This window comes from Phacochoerus africanus, chromosome 12, assembly GCF_016906955.1.
Source record: "Phacochoerus africanus isolate WHEZ1 chromosome 12, ROS_Pafr_v1, whole genome shotgun sequence".
Taxonomy (NCBI): Eukaryota; Metazoa; Chordata; class Mammalia; order Artiodactyla; family Suidae; genus Phacochoerus; species Phacochoerus africanus.
Genome location: NC_062555.1, coordinates 25,335,908 through 25,363,906, shown reverse-complemented (window position 1 = coordinate 25,363,906; position 27,999 = coordinate 25,335,908). Strand labels below are relative to the sequence as shown.

Here is a 27,999-nt window from a genome sequence, read left to right as displayed (position 1 = left end):
CGGGTTTAACCTTGATTATGTGTGTGTGGAAAAATTGGTGATTCTCCAGTTTTCTAAGGATCCTTTTAACCAAAAGAAAAAAAAATCTAATATGCTAATTATTTCCTGCATCATCATGCAGAATTTGCAGGAAATGTGGACAGAAAATATGTTCAGCTTTCTTTTACCTGCAGATAACATTTGTTCGTTTCTTTTAGAACGTCCAGTGGCTGATAACGAGCGGATGTTTGACGTCTTGCAGCGGTTTGGGAGTCAGAGGAGTGAAGTTCGCTTCTTCCTTCGCCACGAGCGCCCCCCTGGCCGGGATGTGGGTAGGTAGCATCCTATGAATCATAACAAGGATTTGAACTTGTATTTCATGCTCGGGGGTAGGTGGGGGAGAGGTGGCCCATGGTCAGGAGCCAGGTGATTTGAGGAGTGAATGAGAGGTAGGGAAGTGAGAACGGTGAGGATGGCTAGACTGCTCTCCTAAGCCCTGACCGGCGGGATGGGGAGGAAAGGGTGTGGTTCTGAGTGTTTTGTTTCAAGATGGGAGACAGGTATTTTTCCCTATTTTTTTTTGCCTTTTTTAGGGCCGTACCCACAGCATATGGAGATTCCCAGGCCAGGGGTCCAATCAGAGCTGAAGCTGCCAGCCTACACCACAGCCATAGCCATGCCAGATCCGAGCCACACCAGCGACCTACACCATAGGTCATGGCAACGCTGGATCCTTGATCCACTGAGCGAGGCCAGGGATTGAACCCACGTCCTCATGGGAACTAGCAGGGTTTGTTTCCGATGTGCCACAATGGAAACTCCCATTTTTTTCCTTTCTTAAAAATTTTTTATTAGAGCGTTGATTTACGCTGTACAGTTTCTGCTGTACAGCACAGTGACCCAGTCACACAGGCATATGCATTTCCTTTCTTATATTTTCCGTCATGTTCTATCCCAAGAGACTGGACGTAGTTCCCTGTGCTGTACAGCAGGACCTCACTGCTAATCCATCGCAAATGTAACAGTTTGCACCTACCAACCCCAGACTCGATGGGAGGCAGTTTTTAATGCAGGTGGGGATGGAGTCCATAGAGCAGAAGGTTGAACTACAGAGAGGAGAGGGTGCTCCACAGGCAAGTCCCCAGAGAAGGTGTCCCCTCCAGGTGCTGGAGAGCTTCGCGTGGCAGAGTAGGGGGTCTCTGGATGGCAGGGAAATCACATGCTCCCTATGGGAGCACTGGGTGCAGGGCTTCTCGTGAAAACATTGGTTTTCTCTGAGAGGGGAGGCAGAATCATCTGGAAATGACAGCGGAGATGGGCAGCAGCTGGAGCTGTGGTGGAGAACGGGAGAGGGGACCTGCCAGGGGAGCCAGGTGGCTGGGGGCCCGTGCAGAAGCAAGACCAGGAGAACTCAGGTGACATGTCTCCAGTGGCGCTCAGTCGCCCAGAGGGTGGTAAGAGGAGAAGAAGCTGGATGGACCCAAGGATGGGCTTTGACCAGACCAGTTCAGGGGACAGTCGGTGGGACACAGACGAAGAGGATGTTGGGAAGCCGGCTGGGGAAGAAGTGAAGACAGAGGGGCAGCAGGAAAAGCGAGGACCAGGGAGGGAGCTGCTGGCTTCAGTTAATGCACAGGGGTCCAGAGAGGAAATGATGCTCAAAACTAGCATGTTGGGATTTAAGATTTCCGGGGTACTGAGCACTTCTGGGTGGCACGGTCCCTCACTGGGCCATGAAATCAGCCTGAATTCAAGAGGAGGCAGGAAGCCAGGGCTCTGAGAGGTTAACTTTTTGATGGTGAGGTCATCCAGAATGATGGCAGGACACGGGGCAGAGAGAATGGGGGAGTCGGGTGGTCACATCTCTGGCAACTGAGGGTTGTGACCAGTTTGTTTATTTTTTATTTTTTGTCTTTTTAGGGCCACACCCACAGCATATGGAGGTTCCCAGGCTAGGGGTCCAATCGGAGTTGTAGCTGCCGGCCTACGCCAGACCCAAGCCTCGACTGTGACCTACGCCACAGCTCACGGCAATGCCGGATCCTTAACCCACTGAACAAGGCCAGGCATCGAACTCGCATCCTCATGGTTTCTAGTCGGGTTCGTTAACCGCTGAGCCATGACGGGAACTCCTGTGTGACCAGTTTATAGATGACAGTGAGGAAAGGGTAGAAGCTGATTAACCTGTGAACTTGGGCTGGAAGCAGCATTGGACAGTGGGGACACAACCGTCCCTTGACCGTAGGACGTGGGAAGAAAGATTTTCAGCTCTGAGACCTGTGGGTCCACTTTGTTCTCAGTGGGAAACCACTGATTGGAGCAGGATTACTAGGTGTTTCTAAAAATGTTGGAATCTGTGGAGTTCCTGTCATGGCTTAGTGGTTAACACACCCGACTAGTTACCATGAGGTTGTGGGTTCGATCCCTGGCCTCGCTCAGTGGATTAAGGATCTTTTAAAATGGAAAGTGAAGGAGTGCCCTGGTGGCCCAGTGAGTTAAGGATCTGGTGCTGTCATTGCTGTGGCTCTGGTTACAGCAGTGGTGCACGTTTGATCCCTGGTCTGGGAACTGCTGCAGGCCGTGGCACAGCCCAGAGAGGAGAGTTGAGGGAGTGTGACTTCGGTGTGAAACTCTTGGGTGTAAGAATGTTGGTAACACAGGTCGTAGAATTTCAGTTTTATTCTTTTTTTGGCTTTTTAGGGCTGCACCCATGGCACGTGGAGGTTCCTGAGCTAGGGATCCAGTCGGAGCTGCAGCTGCTGGCCTACACCACAGCCACAGCAACACGGGATCGGAGCCATGTCTACAACCTACACCACAGCTCATGGCAACGCCAGATCCTTAACCCACAGAGTGAGGCCAGGGATTGAACCCACAACCTCATGGTTCCTAGCTGGATTCGTTTCTTCTGTGCCATGACAGGAACTCCCAGTTTTATTCCTTTAGTACAAATTGTAGGTACCCAACAATTATTGGAGTGTGGGAGACCCCAGGCTTGACTTAGTCTGGCCTCTTTCACTCTACAGATGAGAAAGGCTGATACTTAGGAGTTAAATGACTTGTCAGAGGCCACACACCTAAAGGCAGAGCCAGGCGTGGAACTTGAGTCACCTCAGCCAGGCTAGCTCACAGGCCTTTCAGCATCACTGGTGTCTGTAATTTTATTTGAAATAAGCAGGTATTTTTTTCCCCCAAGCTGCCTCTTTTTGGTAGTTTTAAGTCGGCATCTGCATCTTATTTTTATTTTGTTCTTTATTTACATTATTGCTCATATCTTCTTTTCATGAATTCATTGAATTTTACCTGTTCATCTAGGGGTTCAAATATCTCCCTCTGTCACGCTGGGTAAATTATTAACTAGCCTCTCAGTGGTGCCATATGCAGTTTCAGTGTGTAATGTGAGAAAAATAATCTGAAGATAAAGACGCTGTTTTCACATTGTTGCAAAACACCAGTGCCACATAGTGTCTAAATTGGGGTAAAACAGGATTGCTGCTCAGTGTCAACCTTTGTGGTGTAGACTTGGACAGTATCCACTAGCAGACTGTTTGCATGTTCAGAATATACATGATATTGTTTTATTGATTTGTTTTTCTGTCTTTTTTTTTTTTTTGGCCGGGGGCTTCACCCATGACATAAGGAAGTTCCCAGGCCACGGGTCCAATCGGAGCTGCAGCTGCCTGTCTACACCACAGCCACAGCAACGCCAGATCCGAGCCACGTCTGCGATCTACACCACTGCTCACAGCAACGCCGGATCCCTAACCCACGGAGCGAGGCCAGGGATCAAACCCCAGTCCTCATGGATACTAGTCGGGTTTGTTGCCGCTGAGCCATGACGGAAACTCCCGAACTCCTGTATTTTCTTCCTTTTTCCTCCTTTGGCATCTGACTTATCCAGCTTTTCTAGGAAATGGTTAGCGTGTAACATTTTCTAGTGCTGACTCTTCCCTGTTCCAAGCAAGGTTTTCCAGAACAGGCTGAATCATGAGACTGTAACTTCATTGCTACTATGAGCAAATATTTTATTTTCAACTTAAAATAGCAGAGCGCAGTAACAACAGAGCTCAGAAATGAACTGGGACTGAAAATATCAGTCAACTCTAGTGTTAATGCATACTTTCTGAATTTTGTGCTTAGGGGTTGGACCAAGGTCTCAGGATCCAAGTTTAAAAAGAAATGGTGTGAAAGTTCCGGGTGAGCATCGGAGAAAGGAGAATGGCGTAAGTGATCCTTGTTCCCCGTGCTGTGTATGTGCCGCTCGGATGTATGTTTTTTTAACCTTTGAACTTCATTCACTGTTATTTTTTATTCAGTAGGTCATTAAGGATGGTTCCTCCCCCCCCCCTTTTGTCTTTTTGCCTTTTCTAGGGCTGCTTCCCGCAGCATATGGAGGTTCCCAGGCTAGGGGTCCAATTGGAGCTGTAGCCACCCGTCTACACCACAGCCACAGCAACACCGGATATGAGCCTCCGCTTACAACAGTGCTGGATCCTTAGCCCGCTGAGCAAGGCCAGGGATTGAACCTGTGTCTTCACAGAGACTATGTCAGATTCTTAACCCACTCAGCCACATGGGAACTCCTTTTTAAAAAAAAACAACTTTTTTTTTGTCTTTTTAGGGCTGTACCCACGGCACATGGAGTTTCCCAGGCTAGGGGTCCAGTCGGAGCCGTAGCCCGCCTACACCACAGCCACAGCAACGCCGGATCCTTAACCCACTGAGCAAGGCCAGGGATCAAACCTGCAACCTCATGGTTCCTAGTAGGATTCGTTAACCACTGAGCCATGATGGGCACTCCGACTCTTTTTATCTGAATTTGCTCAGCATGATTACTTTGAGATTCATCCATTTCCTTGTGTGTTTTACTGCTGAGAGGTGTCTTGTTGTCTGGTTATACCACGACTTATCCCTTCCTCTAATGATGGACATTTGGGTTGTTTCCATTTTATTCCAAATCAAGCTGCAGTGGATATTTGATCACATGTCATTGTATGGACATATGTTTTTATTTCTCTTAGGAGTGGAATGGTTGAGTCATATGGTAGCTGTATGTTAACTTTTTAAGAAGCTGCCAGACTGTTTTCCAAAGTGATAGTTTTATTTTACATTCCCCATCCGAGAGTTCTGGTTTTTCCACATTCTTGCCTACATTCAGTATGGATGGTCCTTTTAATTTTGGCTATTTAATAGGCATGTAGCAGTATTCCATTGTGGGTTTTTTTAATTATTAAAGGATAGTTGATTTATAATGTGCCAATTTCTGCTGTACAGCAAAATGACTCCATATGATTATATATGTATATATGTATTTTCTTGAAAATTTTAAAAAAATCATTTGTATCATTTATATTGTGGTTTTAACTTGTTATTTCTTTAATGGCTAAGAATGTTGGGCATCTATCATCATGTGCTTATTTGACATTTGTCTGTCATCTTTGGTGAAGTATCTGTTGGACTCTTTTGCTTATTTTTTTCTTTATTGGATTGTTTGCTTTATTATTATTGAGTTTAAGAGAGGTTTTTGGTTTGTTTTTTAATAGGGCTACTCCCATGGCCTATGGAAGTTCCCAGGCTAGGGGTCAAATCGGAGCTTTAGCTGCCGGCCTACACCACAGCCATAGCCGCTTGGGATCCGAGCCCCTTCTGTGACCTACACCACAGCTCACGACAATGACAGATCCCTGACCCGCTGAGCGAGGCCAGGGATCAAACCTGCGTCCTTATGGTTACTAGTTGGATTTGTTTCTGCTGCGCCACAGCAAGAACTCCTAAGAGTTCTTTGAATAGTCTGGCTCTATCCAAGTTTTTTTATGAGCTAGATGATTTGCAAATATTTTTTCCAGTCTATGACTTGTTCTTAATTTTAATAAGGATCATTGATCAGCTTAGAAGTGCTTTAGTTTTAGGTTTTACATCTAAGTCTATGATCCGTTTTGAGTTAATATTTGCCTGAGGTGTGAGAAGGTTCCTTTTGTTTTTTGTAGGTGGATATCCAGTTGTACAAGCAGCATTTCTTGGAAAGACTCTTCTTTCTCCACTCACTTGCTTTTTTTCTAAGATCAGCTACCCCCATATCAATGTTGGGTTAAGGATCTGGCGTTGTCTCTGGCAGCATGGGTTAAATCCCTTGCCTGGGAATTTCCGTATGCCACTGGTATGGCTAAAAAAAATTTTTTTTCAATTTCTAGTTGTTGCTAATGTATAGCAATACAACTGATTTTTGCATGTTGATCTTTTTCTTGCCTTCTTGCTAAATCACTTACCAGTTTTAGGAGCTTTTTTGTAGATTCTGTAGAATTTTCTCCATAGATGATTATGTTGTCTTTGAGTAGGAAAAGAAACGTCTTCCCTTCCAACATAGGTATAATTTCTTTCTTTCTTTTTTTTTAGGACTGCATCTGAGGCATATGGAGGTTCCCAGGTGAGGGGTTGAATGGCAGCTACAGCTGCCAGCCTATACCACAGCCACAGCAACGTGGAATCCGAGCCACATCTGCGACTTACACCACAGCTCACGGCAACACCGAATTCTTAACCCACTGAGCGAGGCCAGGGATCGAACTTGTGTCCTCATGGAGTAGGTTTTACATCTTAGTAAGTCAATGTGAAGGTATTAGTATTATGGAAGAAAAATGGCTGAATAATTTTGTCTTGATTGCTTCAAGTAATACTAATAAATAGACCTTTGAGGGAGGAATTTCTGTGATTGTTTGATGGTAATGTTTGCAATTTTTTAAAACAGGTTCATAGTCCTAGGATGGATCTGACTCTTGCTGAACTTCAGGAAATGGCCTCTCGCCAACAGCAACAGATTGAGGCCCAGCAACAAATGCTGGCCACTAAGGTAATGTGTTTCTTTTTTTCTTTTTTTTATGATTTTTTATTTTTTTCCATTACAGCTGGTTTACAGTGTTTGTCAGTTTTCTACTGTACAGCAACGTGACCCAGTCACACATACATATATACATTCTTTTTCTCACATTATCAGGCTCCATCCTAAGTGACTAGATATAGTTCCCAGGGCTACACAGCAGGATCTCATTGCTTAGCCATTCCAAAGGCAATAGTCTGCATCTATGTTTCTTTTTTCTTTTTCTTTTTGGTCTTTTCAGGGCTGCACCCATGGCATATGGAGCTTTCCAGGTGAGGGGTTGAATCGGAGCTGTAGCTGCCGGCCTGAACCACAGCCACAGCAGCTTGGGGTCCAAGCTGCATCTGCGACCTACACCACAGCTCATGGCAACGCTGAATCCTTAACCCACTGAGCGAGGCCAAGGATCAGACCTCCGTTTTCATGGATGCTAATCAGATTTGTTTCTGCTGAGCCACGATGGGAACTCCTATTACTCAGTTTTAGTTAAAAGCTTCGTTTTTTTTTTTTTTTTTTTAAAGAAAATTTTGCATTTTATTTTGTATTAAAAGGAAATCCATGCACAGGAAATTCACAGATTCAGAATCCATTTCTTACATAAAAAAATTTTAACTGTAATTTTACAGGATGATTGTTGAAACTGGCTACTGAAGAAGCACTGAACATGACTTTTTAAAAATTTCATCATTTACCTTGCTTTGGATAACAGTTAAAAAAGAAGTATCCTGAGCTTGATGAAATTTCTCTAAAATCTCTTTGTCCATTCCCTTTTTTTTTTTTTTTTTTGTCTTTTTGCCATTTCTTGGGCCGCTCTCAAGGCATATGGAGGTTCCCAGGCTAGGGGTTGAATCAGAGCTGTAGCTGCTGGCCTACGCCAGAGCCACAGCAATGCGGGATCCGAGCCGCATCTGCAACCTACACCACAGCTCACGGCAACGCCGGATCGTTAACCCACTGAGCAAGGCCAGGGATCGAACCCGAAACCTCATGGTTCCTAGTCGGATTCGGTAACCACTGTGCCACGACGGGAACTCCTTAAATCTCTCAGATAACTTTTTTTTTTTTTGGCTGCACCTGTGACATGCAGAAGTTCCTGACCCAAGGATTGAACTCATGCCACAGTAATGGCAACACCAGATCTGACCACTAGGCCACCAGGGAACTCCTGTCCATCCCTATTTTACTCCTGAAACTGACTTCTATACAATGGAGTGTTAGAGCAAAACCCAGTAATAATTCAGAGATCCTTTTTCTCATGCAACTTGCATTATCATCAGACCAACCTAAATATATAAGATTTGTGTTCAAAAATGTGTGTGTTGGAGGTAAAAGAGGGGATGAAAAGTCTTCAAATTTGAAAGAATCCTACAGTGAAAATCTATACACCCATTACCTACGTTCTTCAGTTAACATCTGTGTAGTTAAAAGTTTTGAGGCAATAGGAAAAAATTTAAGTTGTATAACGCAGTTTTCTGAAGACATCGGGTAGTTCTGTAGCTCTTTTCTAAGGGTCCTGAGTGTGCACCGTTTAAGGTGCTATTCACAGAGATTTCCACTTCACGTTGCAGGGAACCCTCACCGTCACCCTATGAGGACATGAGATCATCTCATTTTATAGCTGAAGACACTCGCTTGTGTCCTCAGTAAGGTTATGTGATTTGCCTGAAGTCTTGTAGCTAATAAGTGGCAGCACTTGAGTTTGAATCCAAAATTGACTTTAAAGCTTATCATTTAACAGCTTTCTTTCTTTCTTTTTTTTTTTTGTCTTTTTGCCATTTCTTGGGCCGCTCCCACGGCATATGGAGGTTCCCAGGCTAGGGGTTGAATCGGAGCTGTAGCCACCAGCCTACACCACAGCCACAGCAACACAGGATCCGAGCCGCGTCTGCAACCTACACCACAGCTCACGGCAACGCCGGATCCTTAACCCACTGAGCAAGGGCAGGGATCGAACCCGCAACCTCATGGTTCCTGGTCGGATTTGTTAACCACTGAGCCACAACGGGAACTCCTTAACAGCTTTCTTTTATTGCCTCCCATGTCTCCATGAGCGCCTTCTTAAAATTACAACCACAGTTCATGAAAACTAGTTCCAGGATCACTGCTTGCTTGCTGCACAAGAACCACTTGGATTAAAAATGCTGATTCCAGGAGTTTCCATAGCTCAGCAGAAACAAAACTGAGTAGCATCCATGAGGATGCAGATTCAATCCCTGGTCTCACTCAGTGGGTTAAAGATCCGACGTTGCCATGAACTGCAGTGTAGGTCACAGACGTGTCTTGGATCTGTCATGGCTATGGCTGTGGCTGTGGTGTAGGCCAGCGGCTACATCTCCAGTTCAACCCATAGCCTGGGAACCTCCATAAGCCACCGATGTGGCCCTAAAAAGACAAAAAATACACACACACACAAACACACACACACACACATATTGATTCCAGAGTCCCATTGTGGTTCAGCAGGTTAAGGACCCAACATAGTCTCCCTGAGGATGCAGGTTTGATCCCTGGCCTCGCTCAGTGGGTTAAGGATCTGGTGTTGCCGTGAGGTGCAGGTCACAGATGTGGCTCAGATCCCGAGTTGCTGTGGCTGTGACTTGGGCCGGCAGCTACAGCTCCATTTTGACCCCTAGCCCGGGAACTTCCATATGCTGTAGGTGCAGTCATAAAAAGAAAAAAAAATACTGATTCCTGGATCTTACTCTCCAAGAGATAGATTCAGGGTTGGGCCTGGGAGTGTCTGAGTTTTATGACCCCAGGTGGTTCTGATGGCCGTGTGTAGGACAGATGAGGAGACCAGAGCCCTGCAACCAGTGCACCTCGGTCTGGGCATCTCAGGGTTAGTGGGTCTGCCTGATCAAAATGACATGTCTGATGATGGCTTATATCTTTAGGAGCAGCGCTTAAAGTTTTTGAAACAGCAAGATCAGCGTCAACAGCAGCAGGCCGCTGAGCAGGAGAAGCTAAAGCGACTCAAAGAAATAGCTGAGAATCAGGAAGCTAAGCTAAAAAAAGTGAGAGCACTGAAAGGCCACGTGGAACAAAAGAGGCTGAGCAACGGGAAACTTGGTGAGCTGCCAGTCGTTTACTTCAGTTCGAAATGCTCAGTGCTGCACGTGCAGCTGTCTGGGTGTAAGCACACACGCTTGTGTGGGGCATTTATGTAAATGTGTAGTCAGTGAGGAGAATAACATGAGACTTGCATGTAGATTGCTTTTTTGTGTTTCGTCTTTTTAGGGCTGCACCCATTCGCAGGCTAGGGGTTGAATCAAAGCTGTAGCTGCAGACCTACACCACAGCTCACAGCAATGCCAGATCCATAACCCACTGAAAGCAAGACCAGGGATCGAACCAGCATCCTCATGGATACTAGTCGGGTTCATTAACTACTGAGCCCCAACAGCAACTCCTAGATCACTTTTAAAAGCATTTTTTGGGGGAAATTTTGATGCTGCTGGTTCCCCTGAATTTAATTCAGCTGTTGAGTATTTTAAACAAGAGTTCCGTGTTCCCTTTTAAAAATACAGTAGTAGTAGTTTTGTTCTCCTTCTAAATGTTTTTGATGGAAAATTTGATGAAGGCAAGGATTTTTATTCATGTAATAGATATGTCTATTACAGTTCCATTTTCATTAAAATTTTAGTGATTTGACTTAGAGATTTCTCTGCTGATTTCAGTTACTTATAAAAGAAATAGATTGGGGAGTTCCCTTCGTGGCTCATTAGTTAACTAACTTGACTAGGATCTGTGACAACTTGGTTTGGATCCCGGGCCTCGCTCAGTGGGTTAACGATCCGGCGTTGCCGTGAGCTGTGGTGTAGGTCACAGATGAGGCTCGGATCCTGTGTTGCTGTGGCTGTGGTGTAGGCTGGTGGCTACAGCTCCGATTAGACCCCTAGCCTGGAAACCTCTGTATGCCATGAGTATGGCCCTAAAATAGCAAAAAAAAAAAAAAAAAAAAGAAGAAGAAGAAGAAGAGAAAAAGAAATAGGTTGGTTCTAGGATATTTCTGAAATTTTTCTGGACTTTTTGTGAGAGAGGTTATGGTCCAGCATGGTTGCCTGGGAAGTGGTCCATTCTCATTTTTCTTTTCAACCATTGTTGCTTTTCTCGTTCTTACTTTAGTGGAGGAAATTGAGCAGATGAATAGTTTGTTCCAGCAAAAGCAGAGGGAGCTCGTTTTGGCCGTGTCCAAAGTGGAAGAACTCACAAGACAGCTAGAGATGCTCAAGAATGGCAGGATTGACGGTCACCATGACAACCAGTCCGCGGTGGCTGAGCTCGATCGGCTGTACAAGGAGCTTCAGGTAAATCGCTGCGACCTGGGGCATTCGGTGGCACCTCCACATAATGGGCAGGCGGGGCCTGGATTTCGGCTTCTTTTCCTTCAAGCAGGAAGAGGGAGGAAGACCTAAACCCCGCGGAATCCAGAATAAACTTTATAGAACCTCAAACAGGAAATCTGAGGCGTTCCTTAGGACCACAGTGGGTGGTCCAACCCTTAAATTTAAACCATGAAGGGAGAAGCGTGAAGGGACCTTTACATTTTTAGAAATTATGTAATAGTGGACCGTGTGATTATCCTTTTGAGAAATTTTTCTTCCTCCTCCTTGACTACCTTCTAAACCCCCCCCCCCCCCCCCCCCCCGCTTCATTTTATTCAGTTAAGAAACAAGCTGAACCAGGAGCAGAATGCCAAGCTGCAACAACAGAGGGAGTGTTTGAATAAGCGCAATTCAGAAGTGGCGGTCATGGACAAGCGTGTTAATGAACTCAGGGACCGGCTGTGGAAGAAGAAGGCGGCGCTGCAGCAGAAAGAGAACCTTCCAGTAAGTGCGCTGTTGGCAGGACGGGGGCGGGGGGGATGACCCACCCCGTGCGGTCCGTCCTGGCGGCGCATCCTGGGGAAGGAGCCGGGCCTGTGGCTGCTCCGAGAGAACCCGCGGTTCCCGGCCTTGTAACATCATCGCCTGCGCAGCTCCGCTCTTCATTTGGATCCTTGTAAAAACGTGCGACGCGCGTTCCTTGGGGGCGGTTCCGTGGGGGGACGTTTCTGGCTGGATCCTGAAAGTGCCGATTTTAGACATTCCCATTTAGGGACATGTCACGGATTCCCGCACGACATGTAACCCTCCAGCCCTGTGCTTTCTCCTAAGGTTTCGTCTGATGGACACCTGCCCCCGGCGGGGGCGTCGGCGCCGAGTCGCGTGGCCGCCGTCGGGCCCTACATCCAGTCGTCCACCATGCCCCGGCTGCCTTCGCGGCCCGAGCTGCTGGTGAAGCCAGCCCTGCCCGACGGGCCCGGGGCCCCCCAGGCTTCCGAGGGGCCCATGAAAGTCCAGACACTGCCCAACATGAGATCTGGGGCCGCTTCGCAAGTGAAAGGTAAGACTATTCATGTCCAGGTCCTTCCAGGGCTCAGCTGCTGCCTCACACACTAGGCTCTGCCCCCAAGGGTGCGTCCTAAAAACGGTATCTTTCTCCCCCACCCCCACCTTCTGGTGAGATCCTAACAATCTCCTTGTGTTCTTTAGGGCTAAGAAACTTACCATTTCTTAACCCCAAGTAATATTGTTCTGTTCAGGACACAAAACAAAACATACTATTTTTGAAAACATTTTGATTGTTTTGAATTGCTTAAAAAAAAAATCCTTCTTGTTATTAAGGAAATTTTGATCTGATATTAATAGCTGGAGGCTTTTCTTGTTATGTAAAAATGCCGGCTGTGTGTGTTGTGGCATCCTCTTTACAGAAAGTGAGGTGGTGGGTCCTTTCTGCTGAGGATGGCTGTTTCCTGTTTGTATGTGCTTCTGCCTGTGAATTCACCTGCTGAGAACTATTATTATTTTCTTGTTATTTTTTTTCTGGATGTTATTTTTTTTATGTAGCTTTTTTTTAAATTACTCCGTTACAGTTGTAGTTGTACAGCGATCATTACAACCAAATTTTATAGCATTTCCAACCCAAAGCCCCAGCACATCCCCCCACCTCCCAACCTGTCTCATGATCATTTTTAGAAGGAAGGTAAACATATTGGGAGATAAAACTGAGAGTCATGGAGGCACCTGCTGTAGTGATCTCTGCATTCTGTGTGTTGTCCTCCGATGCTTGGGGAGGAGGGAAATGCAAGCCAGAGTTTTATTATAGGGTGAGCTGCAGGAAAAGCAGGGCAAAAACATTCTGTAATGACTCTTATCATTCAGAGCCCTGGAGGAAAAAATAATAGCCAGGATTGTCTCTTTTTTCGAACCACTGTCATGTGCAAGTAATAGCTAACTTCAAAATTATTTATTATTTTGCTGTTATTACCACGGTGAAGCAGTAGTGCCACACAGTCTGGGTTTTATCGTTGAAAGAATTCCTTTCTGTTTTGTTTCTATAAGAAACAGTAAAAACTCTGACTTGGGAACTTAAATACCAGCGTAGGAAAAAACCTGAATACTTTGATTTCTGTTGATGGTGATTCCTTTGAGTGAGCGGGAGCACTCTTAAATTACAGATTACAGATGTAAAAATCTATTATTTTCAAAGTAAGTCGACTGGGATTGTTGTGAATCTGAAATTTAAACCTGTTTCTAGAGATTAAACTTCTTAGCAGCAGAGTGAACCAGTACGCAACTCTTCTCAAATGCGGGGTTACCTGTGGCTGCTCTTCTTCATTCTAGGCTCTAAAATCCACCTGCTTGGCCCTGATTGGACGCCTCCAAATGCAGATCTTTTCTCGAGCCAGTCCTCTGCTTCTGCACCTAAAAGCTCTGGGAATGCTCCAGACCAAGGTGAGGTTTTCTTATGCTGCTCCTGGGCCTTCAATTCTGGCCAGCTAAACAGTCTGTATCTTCTTTTTTAGATAGATTATTTTTTATCGTGTTAAACCAAGGGGCTGTGTTTCTTTCCAGAACACCTTCCATTAGCCAGGAAATTAAGGTGGTAGCATTGTCATGTTGAGTTATTCTTGAATCAGCTTAATTTCAAAATAGGAAAGCATTGGAGTTCCCTTCGTGGCTCAGCAGAAACAAATCTGACTAGTATCCATGAGGTTGCAGGTTCGATCCCTGGCCTCACTCAGGGGGTTAAGGATCCATCATCGCCGTGAGCTGTGGTGTAGGTCGAGGACGTGGTTTGGATCTGGCGTTGCTGTGACTATGGCGTAGGCCAGTGGCTACAGTTCCCATTCGACCCCTAGCCTGGGAGCCTCCATTTGCTGGAGGTGTGGCACTAAGAAGACCAAAAAAGGAAAAAAAAAAAAAAGGAAACCGTTTAGTGTGTACTGGTTTTCAAAAAGATTGAGGAGAGAGAAACATGCGTGAATAAGAAATTTTATTACAAGTTTGATTTTCAGTGTGACTTTTTCTTTTTCCTTTTCTCTGCCTTCAGCTGATGATGGGGAGGTTCCACTGAGGGAGAAGGAGAAGAAAGTGCGTCCCTTTTCGATGTTTGACACAGTGGACCAGTCTGCTGCCCCACCCGCCTTTGGTACCCTGAGGAAGAACCAGAGCAGTGAGGATATCTTGAGAGATGCTCAGGTGCTTAAGGATATCCCAGTTTTAAGATTTAATGGTGACTCTATATGCATTTCTTTTAGAAGAGAGAAAGTATTGTGTGAGGGAGAGGAAGAAAACCAAATATATCTGGAAGATGAGAACATAGAAGAACATTCTCTTGTTTTCAGTTCTGTTGCCTGAGTATATTTGTTTTCTTTCTTTCTTTTTTTTTTTTATGGCTGCACCCACGCCATTTGGAGGTTTCCAGGCTAGGGATCGAATCAGAGCTGTAGCCACCGGCCTACACCACAGCTACAGCAACGCGGGATCCGAGCTGAGTCTGCAACCGACGCCACAGCTCATGGTAACGCCAGATCCCTGACCCACTGAGTGAGGCCAGGGATGGAACCCACAACCTCATCGTTCCTAGTCGGATTCGTTTCCGCTGCGCCACGACGGGAACTCCGCTTGAGTATGTTTGTGATCTCATTATATCGGAGAATAACCGACATACTTGCTTCTGGGTCATATTTTGTGGGATTCTCTAAAAAAATATGAATGCCTTGGAGAACATCATATTTGTACTTACCTTGTTTCTTCAGAATTTGGAGCTGAAGTTATGTGCAGCAAGATGATGGTGAATTGTCTGTAACTGTTAGGACCCCAGTCTTTGACAACCAAGCTATGGCTGGGTGCTCCATGTTAGGAGTTTTGTGTTTTGTGGGTTTTTTTTTTTTTTTTTTAAACCCCATGGCCCTGATGGCATGAAGTTCCGATGAGTGGGAATGGTTTTCAGTTGTTTTTGTCAGCCGTGAGTATGTCACGTGGTGGCGGTTACAAGTTTCCCAGTGGGCCCTTACATGTGCCCAGATAGGATGGAGCAAGACGGAGGAAATCACACGGGGAGGGAAGTGTATTGCATTATGGAAGGCCCTTTTACAAATAGGATTAAATTCAGAGTCACACCTTTTTAAAATTTATTTTATTTTTGCCTTTTAGGGGTGCGCCTGCAGCATATGGAGGTTCCCAGACTAGGGGTAGAATCAGAACGACAGCTACCGGCCTACACCACAGCAATGTGGGATCCAAGCGGGATCGAGCCACATCTGTGACCTACACCGCAGCTCACAGCAACACTGGATCTCCAACCCACTGTGAGCAAGGCCAGGGATCGAACCCGTGTCCTTATGGATACTAGCTGGATTCGTTTCTGCCGCGCCACAATGGGAACTCCCGGTTAAACCTTTTTAATGATTTTAAAACGTAGGGCTGGTCTTTTCGGTCTGTACTTGACATTAGGGAGAGTCAGATTGTCTTGAACGTCTGTGTACCCAGTTATACAGTGTTCTAACTCGCTTTGTGTGTGTGTCTGTGTGTTTACAGGCCGCAAATAAAAATGTGGCTAAAGTACCACCTCCTGTTCCGTCAAAACCAAAACAGATTAATTTGCCTTATTTTGGACAAACGAATCAGTCTCCGTCAGACATCAAGCCAGATGGAACTGCTCCGCAGTTGGCGACAGCAGTTGCGTCCATGGGAAATAAACCCAAACCGGCAGGGCAGCAGCAGAGGGTCCTGCTGGCCCCTGGCGGACCTTCGATTGGCCAAGCGGACCAGGCCCACCCTCCAGGTTCTAAGCAAGAAAGTCCTCCTGCTGCCGCCGTGCGGCCCTTCACGCCTCAGCCGTCCAAGGACACGCTCCTCCCGCCTTTCAGGAAACCCCAGACGGTGGCCGCCAGCTCCATATACTCCATGTACACGCAGCATCAGGCGCCTGGGAAAAACTTCCAGCAGGCCGTGCAGAGCGCCCTGACCAAGTCCCACGCCCGGGGGCCGCACTTTCCCAGCGGTAAGATTCTCCAACTCAGAGTTCCCGTCGTGGCGCAGTGGTTAATGAATCCAACTAGGAACCATGAGGTTGCGGGTTCGGTCCCTGCCCTTGCTCAGTGGGTTAACGATCCGGCGTTGCCGTGAGCTGTGGTGTAGGTTGCAGACGCGGCTCGGATCCCGTGTTGCTGTGGCTCTGGCGTAGGCTGGTGGCTACAGCTCCGATTCGACCCCTAGCCTGGGAACCTCCATATGCTGCAGGAGCGGCCCAAGAAATAGCAAAAAAAAAAAAAGACAAAAAAAAATTTCTCCAATTCCTTTTCGCCCGCATGGATGAGTTTCCGTCCTGCCAGCAGATAAGCAGGGTGACTTGTACCTGTGTCGACCGATGCTGTTGTTCTAAGAGTTGGGCTCAGTTCTGGCTCCTGTTCTTCTTTGGGAGTTTGAACGAGTCGATGCTGAATGTCAGCTACGGCAGGTGACTGGTGAATAAAATGAAATGTAAGCCTTGTGAAATAAATACGAAATGGGAAATAAATGTGAAGTAATCAAAGGGATGAAACAGGTGAATAAAACCGGTAGTAAGGACATAACCTTCAACATGGAATAACCCGTGTGCATGTGTTTCCTGCTCGTGGGAAAAAGTGGGGAAAAGTGCCTGCAGGTCATCACTGTGCGGGAGGCTGTGTCTTTGCTGCACAAGTTCCCCAGCCAGGGATTGAACCTGGACCACAGCAGTGACAAAGCCAGATCCTTAATCTGCTGAGCTACTAGGGGAACTCCTGTGGCTTTTTTTTGTTTGTTTTTTTTGAAGTTCCCTACTGTATTTTAAGTTGTTCTAATGAGAACACAGCTCCTAGATTACTTGTGTTAAATATACACAATCTGGCAATTTGTTGGGTTCTTTCTAAGAGTCATAAGTTTGTGGAACAGACTCAATTCACTATGTTTTAATTGATTGAAGATGGCTTTCTCGTTGTGAAATACGCATGTAGTGGTGCCCAAAAGGTCATGAAAGTTAACTCCGCAGCAAAGAATTGGTACATATGCTACATCTTACTCTTGCCTTTTCATGAGTCTCTGGTAAAAACAGCTAACACAATCATTTGGGAATTAAATAATTATGATCTAATTAGAATGTCTGAGGGGGAATAGTTTTGGTCGGTATAAGTGGTCATTAATAGTTTTGTATTTTTCTCACACTCATATTTCATATGATTTCTCACAGTGATTTACTTTTGAAAGTATGAGAGATGGGATGGTGTTTGTTTTGTTTTTAACCTGGACGCATGAAAAAAATCAACAGTTTTCGTTGATGCTAAATTCTTTTCATATTTTGACGTTTTAAATTTGGGGGTTGTGGTCAGTGATTTCTTATAATTTTTTTTTTGTGTGTGTGTCTTTTTAGGGCCGCACCAGCAGCATATGGAGGTTCCCAAACTAGGGGTCACATCTGAGCTACAGCTGCCAGCCTACACCACAGCCACGGCAATGCCAGATCCAGCCGCATTTGCGACCTACACCACAGCTTTTGGCAACGCCAGATCCCTGACCCACTGAGTGCGGCATCCTCATGGATGCTAATCAGATTCGTTTTCGCTGAGCCACGACAGGAACGCCTATATTTTAACATTTTAAATTCGGGGGGCTGTGGTCAGTGATTTCTTACAGTCATAACTTCTTTATTAAGGAAAGTAAAATAATGACATAAAATAATGGTGCCTGTTTACAATCAGTGAGGGTTTTGAGTCTGTAATAAATTTATTATGCAACGATGGAAACCTCGCTTTGCTGTTTGTGATTTTAAAAAATTAGTTGTATTGAAGGGTATTATATAACAGCAATGGAATTAAGAGAGGCTTTCATCATTGTTAGCTCTGTCTGTTGTTTGCTAGTTTTGTTTAATTAATACTCATCAAGGCTTTTTTTCCCCTTCCAATTCCAATTAGTATATGGCAAGCCTGTGATTGCTGCCGCCCAGAACCAGCAGCCACTCCCAGAGAACATTTATTCCAATAACCAGGGCAAACCTGGCAGCCCGGAGCCCGAAATAGACCCCATTTCTTCCGTTCAGGAGACCCATGAAAACGAAAGAATTCCTCGGCCCCTCAGCCCAACCAAACTGCTGCCTTTCTTATCTAATCCTTACCGCAACCAGAGTGACGCTGACTTGGAAGCCCTGCGAAAGAAGCTGTCTAATGCCCCACGGCCCCTAAAGAAACGCAGCTCTATCACAGAGCCAGAGGGTCCCAATGGGCCCAACATCCAGAAACTTCTGTACCAGAGGACCACCCTTGCCGCCATGGAGACCATCTCCGTCCCAGCGTACCCATCCAAGGCCCCCTCTGCGACTGCCAGCCCTGAAAGCCCGGGGGAGATCCAGAATCCCTACTTACACGTGGAGCCGGAGAAGGAGCTGGTCGCTCTAGCCACGGAGCCGGGGGCCCCCGAGGGAGGCGGGGGCGCCAGCACAGAGGGCAGCGACGCGCCAGCCCCTCCGCCGGGCCTCGAGTACGTGCCCGAAGGGCTCCCGGACAGCAGCCCCAGTTTCCAGGACAGCGTGGAAGATCCGAACCCAGAGGCCCCCCCTCTGCTCGAAGTGTACCTGGAGGAGTACCCCCCGTACCCGCCCCCGCCGTACCCGTCTGCGGAGCCCGAAGGCCCCGGGGAAGACTCGGGCAGCTTGAGGCCGCCTGAGATCACGGGCCAGGGGTCCCTGCCTCCTGTAAGTAGTGCGGTGGCTCGTGGTGGTGGCAGAAGCTCTTTGTCTTGTCACAGCCTTGTAGGTAGTTGACAGTCACTACTCAGCGAAGCACCAGCGAGCACTCAGAGCCATTTGCGAAAGACGGCTTGTGTTTAAACTGCCTGTCGGAGTTCCCGTCGTGGCGCAGTGGTTAAGGAATCCGACCAGGAACCATGAGGTTGCGGGTTCGGTCCCTGCCACTTGCTCAGTGGGTTAAGGATCCGGCGTTGCCGTGAGCTGTGGTGTAGGTTGCAGACGCGGCTCGGATCCCGCGTTGCTGTGGCTCTGGCGTAGGCCAGTGGCTACAGCTCCAATTCAACCCCCTAGCCTGGGAACCTCCATATGCTGTGGGAGCGGCCCAAGAAATAGCAACAACAACAACAACAACAACAAAAAAAAAACTGCTTGTCATAGCGAATTTCACAGTTCCCTTGGCAGAGTGGATCTGATCAATGTCATCAGGAGTTCCCATCGTGACTCAGCAGTTAACAAATCCGAACTAGGAACCATGAGGTTGTGGGGTCGATCCCTGGCCTCGGTCAGTGGCTTAAGGATCCAGCATTGCCGTGAGCTGTGGTGTAGGTCACAGATGCAGCTTGGATCCTGCTTTGCTGTGGCTGTGGTGTAGGCTGGCAGCTGTAGCTCCAATTCCACCCCTAGCCTGGGAACCTCCATATGCTGCAGGTGTGGCCCTAAAAAGGCAACACACACACACACACAAAGTTATCAAAATGCAGTATATTCAGTATGCAAAACATTTTTTTCTTTCTAGGAGGAAACCTTTTGTGAAGGACACAGAGTTTTGCTCTTCAACCTGTAAATACCCTGTTTGTTGTTTCTTCTTTAGCTGATGTCACCCACTGGGGACACAACATTCAACAGAGAATGAATGAAAAGACCTCACTGGGTTTCCCCCCCCCCCCCCCGCCCCCGCTTAAGAGCTGCACCTGCTGCATATTGAGGTTCCCAGGCTAGGGGTCGAATCAGAGCTGCAGCTGCCAGCCGAAACCACAGCCACAGCAACACCAGATCCGAGCCACATCTGCGACCTACACCACAGCTCATGGCAACATGGGATCCTTAACCTACCGAGTGAGGCCAGGAATCGAACCGGTGTCCTCATGGATATTAGTCGGGTTTGTTACTGCTGAGCCACCACGGGAACTCCAGACTAAAAATCTTTATTGTTCACCTTAATAATATGCCCTGAGGAGGTGTTGTGTTGTGAAATTTGAAAGAGGCCGGATTACTCGGATTTGAATTCAGCTCTGATGTGTATTGCCGGTGTGCCTCAATTTCCTTATCTGTAAAATGGGAGCATAGGAGTTTCCTGAGGAACGAGTGATAATTATTCCATAAAGGTTAGCTATCACAGTGCTGGGTTTGTGCTCTTGTCCCGTTTAATCCTGTGGGATTTGTTCTACTATATCAGGTACAGACCAGTCTTGGCTAATTTTGATCCTTGACACAAAACCAGGCTACTTACTGATTACAGATTTTTCTACTCATAGCGTGGGGTTACCCTGATGTAGTTTCACTAGGTCTTAAAGAGTTAAGTTCTTCCCACTTTATATGGGTAGATTCACTAAGCTATGTGTTATGATTTATATACCTTTTTGTTTTTGTTTTTTTTGTTTGTTTGTTTTTTGTCTTTTTGCTATTTCTTGGGCCGCTCCCTCGGCATATGGAGGTTCCCAGGCTAGGGGTCGAATCGGAGCTGCAGCCCCCGGCCTACGCCAGAGCCACAGCAATGCAGGATCCGAGCCGCGTCTGCAACCTACACCACAGCTCATGGCAACGCCGGATCGTTAACCCCCTGAGCAAGCGCAGGGATCGAACCCGCAACCTCATGGTTCCTAGTCGGATTCGTTAACCACTGCGCCACGACGGGAACTCCACCTTTTTGAATAATGTTATATACTTTAATAAACTGTGCTAAATGTATATTTTTAAAATTCCTTTTACTAGTAACTAAGCTATTCTTTTTCCCTTTATTGTTTTTTGTTTTTTGGGTGTTTTTGTTTTTTGTTTTTTTGGGTTTGTTTTGTTTTTTTCAGTCTCTTTTGCTTAGACCCGGATCCTTCATTTTCTGTGCATTTCTTCCCCAGGGCAAGAGGACAAACTTGCGGAAAACGGGTTCAGAGCGGATTGCTCATGGAATGAGGGTGAAATTCAACCCCCTTGCTTTACTTCTGGATTCTTCTTTGGAGGGAGAATTTGACCTCGTACAGAGAATTATTTATGAGGTATGATTGAATTAGTACATTTCTCAAATATGACCTGGCATTTTGTTTTAAAGCTCTCATCAGAATCCTGCTTTAGAGAAATTATACTTCTAAATTGTTCTCTTGGAGTTCCCGTTGTGGCTCAGCGGTTAACAAACCCGACTAGCATCCACGAGGACGTGGGTTTGATCCCTGGCCTCACTCAGCGGGTTAAGGATCCAGCGTTGCTGTGAGCTGTGGTGTAGGTCACAGAGGCGGCTCAGATCCTGTGTTGCTGTGGCTGTGGTGTAGGCTGGCAGCTATAGCTCCTAGTTGACCCCTAGCCTGGAAACCTCCATGTGTCACGGGTGCAGCCCTTGAAAAGACAAAAAGGCAAAAAAATAATAGGTAAATACATGAATGAATAGTTTTCTTTTTGGGGAGGGGGTGGTTGAGAGGAACTTTTGAGCAGGCTTTGCCGTGGACGTTCTGTTTTCACTAGGAGTACTTTTCTGTCTCCTTTAAAAATTGCTCCTGTGTGGATGGGTCCTCCACAGTGTTGCAGTGCAGATGTGCTCCCTGCTTTTCAGAAGCCTGCCATTTAAGATATTTTTAGTTGACCTTCTTTCCTCTCCATGGCAAATGCGACTTGCTCCTTAGACACTAATTTGTGGTGGGACGTTGGAGGGTAAATAAACAAAAAATGACTGTAAGCCTACAGTTTCTGGGACTTTTCCAATTTTTCAAAACACCTTTTTATAGTGAGTGCCTACTTAATGTCTGTCTCATTTCTAGAACTGTTCCGGGTATCCTTTTCTTGGCTTCTGTAGGTCTTAATTATGACTGAAAAAATACAAGAGTTGGAGTTCCCATTGTGGTTCAGCGGGTTAAGAACCTGACTAGTATCCATGAGAATGAGAGTTCAATCCCTGGCCTCGCTCCATGGGTTAGGGTTCCAGCATTGTCATGAGCTGCGGTGTAGGTCGCAGATGCAGATCAGATCTGGCATTGCTCTGACTGTGGTATAGACCGGCAGCTGCAGCTCCAGTTCGACCCCTAGTCTGGGAACCTCTTTTTGGCCGCAGGTGCAGCCCTAAAAAAAAAAAAAAAGTGTTTTTTTGTTTTCTTGATGCTAAGGAGTCCTTGATTCATTGACCGTTAAGGTGACAGACAAGAAATGTGAGCGACGGCCATCTTTCTGATTGACATTATAGGTTGATGACCCAAGCCTGCCCAACGACGAGGGCATCACAGCTCTGCACAACGCAGTGTGTGCAGGTCACACGGAAATTGTGAAATTCCTGGTGCAGTTTGGTGTCAATGTCAATGCTGCCGACAGTGACGGATGGTAAGATCTTCCTTGAAACGCCGCTCAAGCCTCAGTCGTATCTGCTGTGTCGGCCAAGAATGAGCCGCGTGGTGGGTACTGTTGGAAGGCGAAGACGGGTGTCTGCCCTCGGGCCGCCTGCCATCTAGAAAGGGAGACACGGTTGCCACTTAGGGAATTCACGTGTCCTCACATAACCGTCCTCTCACTCCTGTTCTGGAAGCACACGAGATGCTTTGGCTTTCCGTAATAAACGTTAGAAGGGGTACCCAGTTCACGGGCGTGTTTCAGCACATTTGAGAAAGGCGGATTTAATCAGGGTCCCCTACTCCCGGAAACTTCTGTGTGTTTCTAAAAAGGGATTGTAATTGGCTACCTTTCCCAAATATTTTTGACCATGACATCCATTTTCCATGGAGCATTTTTTCTTGAATGATTTTTATTTTTTTCCATTACAGCTGGTGAACAGCGTTCTGGCAGTTTCCTACTGTAGAGCAAGGGGACCCAGTCACGCATATGTATTTACATTCTTTTTCTCACGTTATCATGCTCCGTCATGAGTGACTGGATAGAGCCATGGAGCATTTTCTGGAATTGCTGTGTGCCTAAAACCCAGAGATATTCTTGTAAATGATGAATATTACTGTTCATGGGATAATGTATTATTATTAACTAAGAATAATAAAAGTCCAAATAAGATACCGTGGAGTTCCTGTTGTGGGGCAGCAGGAATGAATCCAACTAGGATCCATGAGGATGTGGGTTCCATCCCTGGCCTCACTCAGTGGGTCAGTGATCCAGCATTGCTGTGAACTGTGGTGTAGGTCACAGACGTGGCTGGGACCCTTTGTTTCTGTGACTGTGGTGTAGGCTGACAGCTCCAGCTCCAATTCAGCTCCTAGCCTGGGAATTTCCATATGCTGTGTGGCCCTAAAAGGCCAAAAAAAAAAAAGATACTGTCAGTGTTGATAACTGTAATTGAATGGATAATAAATTTTATATTTTATTTTTTGAAAAAATACAGTTTTAAATTATGATATGCTTTTTTGGGAAAAATACCAAAAATTTATTTCTTTCTATACAAGAGAAATTTACCTTGTAATTACACTATATTTATTCACGTATTTTAATTGTATAGCCTCTTTTCTCTCAGTAAGGACATAATTATAATAACAAATTTGCATGCATACACATGTAAGTTGCAGACACCCATATGCATAGATTCAGAAAAGCCTCATCTTCTACCATATAGCTCTGACTCATTAATTGTGACTGTCTCCTTGCTGGACATATAGATTGTTTTCCAATTTTTAATTCATTTGCTATAAATAATGCTTGGAGAAGCATTTTGGTTACAATTAAAAAAAGTTGTAGGAGTTCCCATCATGGCTCAGTGTTTAACGAGTCCAACTGGTAACCATGAGGTTGCGGGTTCGATCCCTGGCCTCGCTCAGTGGGTTAGGGATCCGGCATTGCCGTGAGTGCAGATGTGGCTCGGATCCCAAGTTGCTGTGGCTATGGTGTGTGCCAGCAGTCGTAGCTCCAATTTGACCCCTAGCTTGGGAACTTCCATATGCTGCAGGTGCAGCCCTAAAAAAAAAAAAAGTTATTATAAAATATGATAAAATATTGGCTCTAGGATTACCATCGGGCCTCAGCAGGTTAAGAACCGAGCTAGTATCCATGAGGATGTAGGTTTGACCCCTGGCCTCTCTCCGTGAGTTAAGGAGCTGGTGTTGCTGTGAGCTGTGGTATAGGTCACAGCTGCAGCTCCACATTCATCCCTTGGCCTGGGAACTTCCAACTGTTACAGGTGTGGTCATAAAACATATATCTCTGTTCCCTGTGCTGTCCATCACATCCTGGTAGCTTACATATTTTATCCACAGTGGCTCGTACCTCCTAGTCCCTGACTCCTGCTGTTTTCTGACTCACTTCATTCTCCCTCCTGGTTACTACTAGTTTGTCCTCTGTATCTATAAGTCTGTTTCTGTTTTGTTATGTTCATTCATTTGTTTTTTTTTTCTCAGTTTCCACATACAAGTGATCACATACAATATTCGTCTTTTTTATGCCTAACGTTTTAGGTTTAACTTCGTAAGTACAGCAGATTCTTAAATGTGTCACAATGTGTTTGTTTCCCTAATATTGGGAGTTCCAGTTATGTATAATTTTTCATTATTAAAAAAGCCATGCTTGAAAGTCTGCGTAGGAGTTCCCGTCATGGCGCAGCAGAAGTGAATCCAGCTAGTAACCATGAGGTGGTGGGTTCCATCCCTGGCCTCACTCAGTGGGTTAAGGATCTGGTGTTGCCTGGCCTCACTCTGTGGTGTAGGCAGAGACGCGGCTCAGATCCCGTGTGGCTATGGCATAGACCAGCAGCTGTAGCTCTGATTTGGCCCCTAGCCTGGGAACCTCCATGTGCTGCAGATACGTCCCTAAAAAGCAAAAAAAGAAAAAAGAAAAAATCTGTAGTAATAAATGAAACTATTAATGATAGTGTTCTGAGATGGAGGGTGGGGAATACAATATATATTTTTTTTATTAAAGACCCAAGGGAATGAAATGATGAGGGGAGGGAAGAAAAGAGTTAAAGGAACAAATCTCATGTGTTTTAGGGCCTGATTAACCCTCTCAATCCCATCTTCTGAGTTGGGGCAGTGGTCCTGGCTCTCATCCTTTGCTGTGAGTCTGGAGTCATTGGTGATACATTCTAAAATCTTTGAGATGCTGGAGAAGGTTCTCGGTCCTGGTCGTGAGACGTTCCTGCTGACCATGGCTAACATAGATTGACATATGTATTTTACAGTCATTTTTCTAGTCTGAATTGAATTTGAATTTTTTTCCAATTGAGGTTTAATTGAGATTTTTTTAAATGTTGGCTAAAAGTAGTTCTTTATGTGCAGCTTTTAAATCCTTCAAAATTGGTGTTGATAAAGGGATATTGAAAAACATATTTTGAATGAAGGCCTGTTTTATTTAAAGCCTTAGGTCCTCCACTCTGGCAGAAACAATTATGCTGGGTCCTCCAGAATGTAGAACTAAATACATTTTATCCTGCTTTAGATGATTATACAACTTTCACATCCTTTCCCTCATTTCTTTGATTTCTTTTGCCTTCTGCATTGCCCTAGCCCCGACTTTTTCTTTTGTGGCTATAAGTCTCCAGTGGGCTCAAGTGTCTCTGTTTAACTGAGTTGTTAAAAAAAAACAAAAACCAAGAATGCATAAGAGGTTTTCAGAAGAAAGGGCTCGGTAGGCACCGGCCTCGAGAACTTTCTTTACAGACATTCTGTCCCAGCAGGTGCCGTTCAGTTTAGGAACGCATCTCTCACCACGCTGTGTCCTCCTGCACAGGACCCCGCTGCATTGCGCTGCCTCCTGTAACAACGTCCAGGTGTGCAAGTTTTTGGTGGAGTCAGGAGCCGCTGTGTTCGCCATGACCTACAGTGACATGCAGACAGCCGCGGATAAGTGCGAAGAAATGGAGGAAGGCTACACCCAGTGCTCTCAGTTTCTCTATGGTATGGAACGGTTTGATTTACATGTATTGATTATTGCATTAATTGCCCCTGGGTCTGTCCAGGGTACAACTGGAGAAATGTCTTTCTTACTTGGGAAAGCCTTTTTGTGTTGTACATAGTCCTGGGCATTGAAAATAGGGCAGCCTGGGTCACACACGTGAATGCCGCCTCTGTGTGTGCGCCTAGAAACAGCTATTGTCAGGGACGTCTTCAACCACAAAAGACAATGACATGGTATTGAAGCTGGCAGTATCAGTGGCTTTTGACCATCAAAAGCTCCTCTAGTAAGGCTTCAGTACTTAGTGAGTGATGCTGTAATTTTGCACATAAGTAAACAGCTCCGCCCCTTCTAAGATGACCCAGAGGAGTGCAGCTTTGGAATAAGAAGCCAACTGATGCAGGTTTTCTTGCGAAATCAAACTTGGCATGAAGTCACAGAAAAGGCAGCACATGCTTTCGAGCTGATTCTTCTCAGCTCTTTGGTTCTCTTGGTTTTGAATCTCTGATTTTAATGGATAACATCCGCTCTGTACCTAGAGAAAAATGGACGGGAGGTTTCGGATGGATGGATATTGGGTGGTATTGTTATTGACAAGGAGAAAAATTGTAACGTGCCAAGTCTTAGGAGGTGAGGTGCATGTTTCTTTTTAGTCTGGCTTGAGAAAAATTGAGAAGGGGAAGAGACAGAGACCAATGAGCGGGTCCCCAGGACCCCAGACCACTCAAGGCTCAGACACGGAACGATGCCTGAGATTAAACTTAGGTCTTCTCCATTTGACTGTTTCTGTGTCTCACGAAGCCTGTGTTCAGGCTCTAGGAGAGAAGGGAGGGGCTCAGAGGAAGACTCACAGGCTGCAAGTGCTTTTCCTCATCTCTCAGCTCTTCTTACTGTTGATGTTTATGGTCACTTACTGCTCATGTTCTGATCTCTAGGTCAAGGAATAATTTTGATATATGAACATATTTTGAAATCAGTGATACATTAAAATGCATTTTGTTATATTAAACATATCAGCAATTCAGCTTTGTTTAAGTATGGAATGTGATTTTTATTTTTTTCTTAAGTTTTTTATTATAGTTGATTTACAATGTTCTGTCAATTTCTGCTCTACAGCAAAGTGACCCAGCCATATAGATACAGATATATATTCTTTTTCTCACATTATCCTCCATCATATTCCATCACAAGTGATTGGATATAGTTCCCTGTGCTGTACAGCAGGATCTCATGGCTTATCCACTCCAAATGCAATAGTTTACATCTACTCACCCCAAACTCCCAGTCCATCCCACTCCCTCCTCTTCCCCCTTGGCAACCACAAGTCTGTTCTCCAAGTGCATGAGTTTGTTTCTTTTCTGTAGACAGGTTCATTTGTGCCATATATTAGATTCCAGATAAAAGCGATATCATAAAAAAAGCGATATCATATGGTATTTGTCTTTCTCGTTCTGACTGACTTCACTTAGTATGACAGTCTCTCATTCCATCCATGTTGCTGCAGATGGCATTATTTTTTCTTTTTTATGGCTGAGTAGTATTCCATTGTGTATATGTACTATATCTTTTTTTTTTTTTTTTCTTTTAGGGCCACACTTGTGGCATCTGGAGGTTCCCAGGCTAGGAGTCAAATTGGAGCTGTAGCCGCCAGCCACAGCCACAGCCACAACATTGACGTGATCTGTGCCGCATCTGTGACCTACACCACAGCTCACGGCAGCACCAGATCCTTAACTCACTGTGCCTGGCCAGGGATTGAACCTGCATCCTCACGGATGCTAGTCAGATGTGTTTCTGCTGAGATGCGACAGGAACTTCCTCCTTTCATTTTCGAGCATCTTTCTAGAAATGGAATTGCCAGGTCACGGGGATGCAGGTCAAGCAGAGTTCCTTTTGCTCCATTTTCCCTTTGACCCTTAGTAGATGTGGAATCCTATCTCCTTGTGGCTTTCATCTGCATTTCCCAAATTACTAGTGAGATGGAGCATGTTTTTAGGATCCCTCAGAATTTTTTTAAAACAGCGATTTTTTTTTTTGTCTTT

At 45.7% G+C, this 27,999-nt stretch overlaps 1 protein-coding gene across 2 annotated transcripts in view; it reads left to right on the top strand.

The window, feature by feature from the left end:
- TP53BP2 (tumor protein p53 binding protein 2) overlaps positions 1-27,999 on the top strand; it is a 67,245-nt gene that overhangs the window by 34,365 nt on the left and 4,881 nt on the right. For both annotated transcript variants that reach the window (XM_047754741.1, XM_047754742.1), the window contains exons 3-16: positions 198-311; positions 4,120-4,202; positions 6,725-6,826; positions 9,748-9,922; positions 10,979-11,160; positions 11,518-11,682; positions 12,010-12,238; positions 13,519-13,629; positions 14,228-14,376; positions 15,718-16,183; positions 18,111-18,886; positions 21,013-21,150; positions 22,323-22,456; positions 25,793-25,959. In XM_047754741.1, the coding sequence (XP_047610697.1) occupies positions 198-311; positions 4,120-4,202; positions 6,725-6,826; positions 9,748-9,922; positions 10,979-11,160; positions 11,518-11,682; positions 12,010-12,238; positions 13,519-13,629; positions 14,228-14,376; positions 15,718-16,183; positions 18,111-18,886; positions 21,013-21,150; positions 22,323-22,456; positions 25,793-25,959 (2,991 nt within the window). The remainder of the gene's footprint in view (positions 1-197; positions 312-4,119; positions 4,203-6,724; positions 6,827-9,747; positions 9,923-10,978; positions 11,161-11,517; positions 11,683-12,009; positions 12,239-13,518; positions 13,630-14,227; positions 14,377-15,717; positions 16,184-18,110; positions 18,887-21,012; positions 21,151-22,322; positions 22,457-25,792; positions 25,960-27,999) is intronic.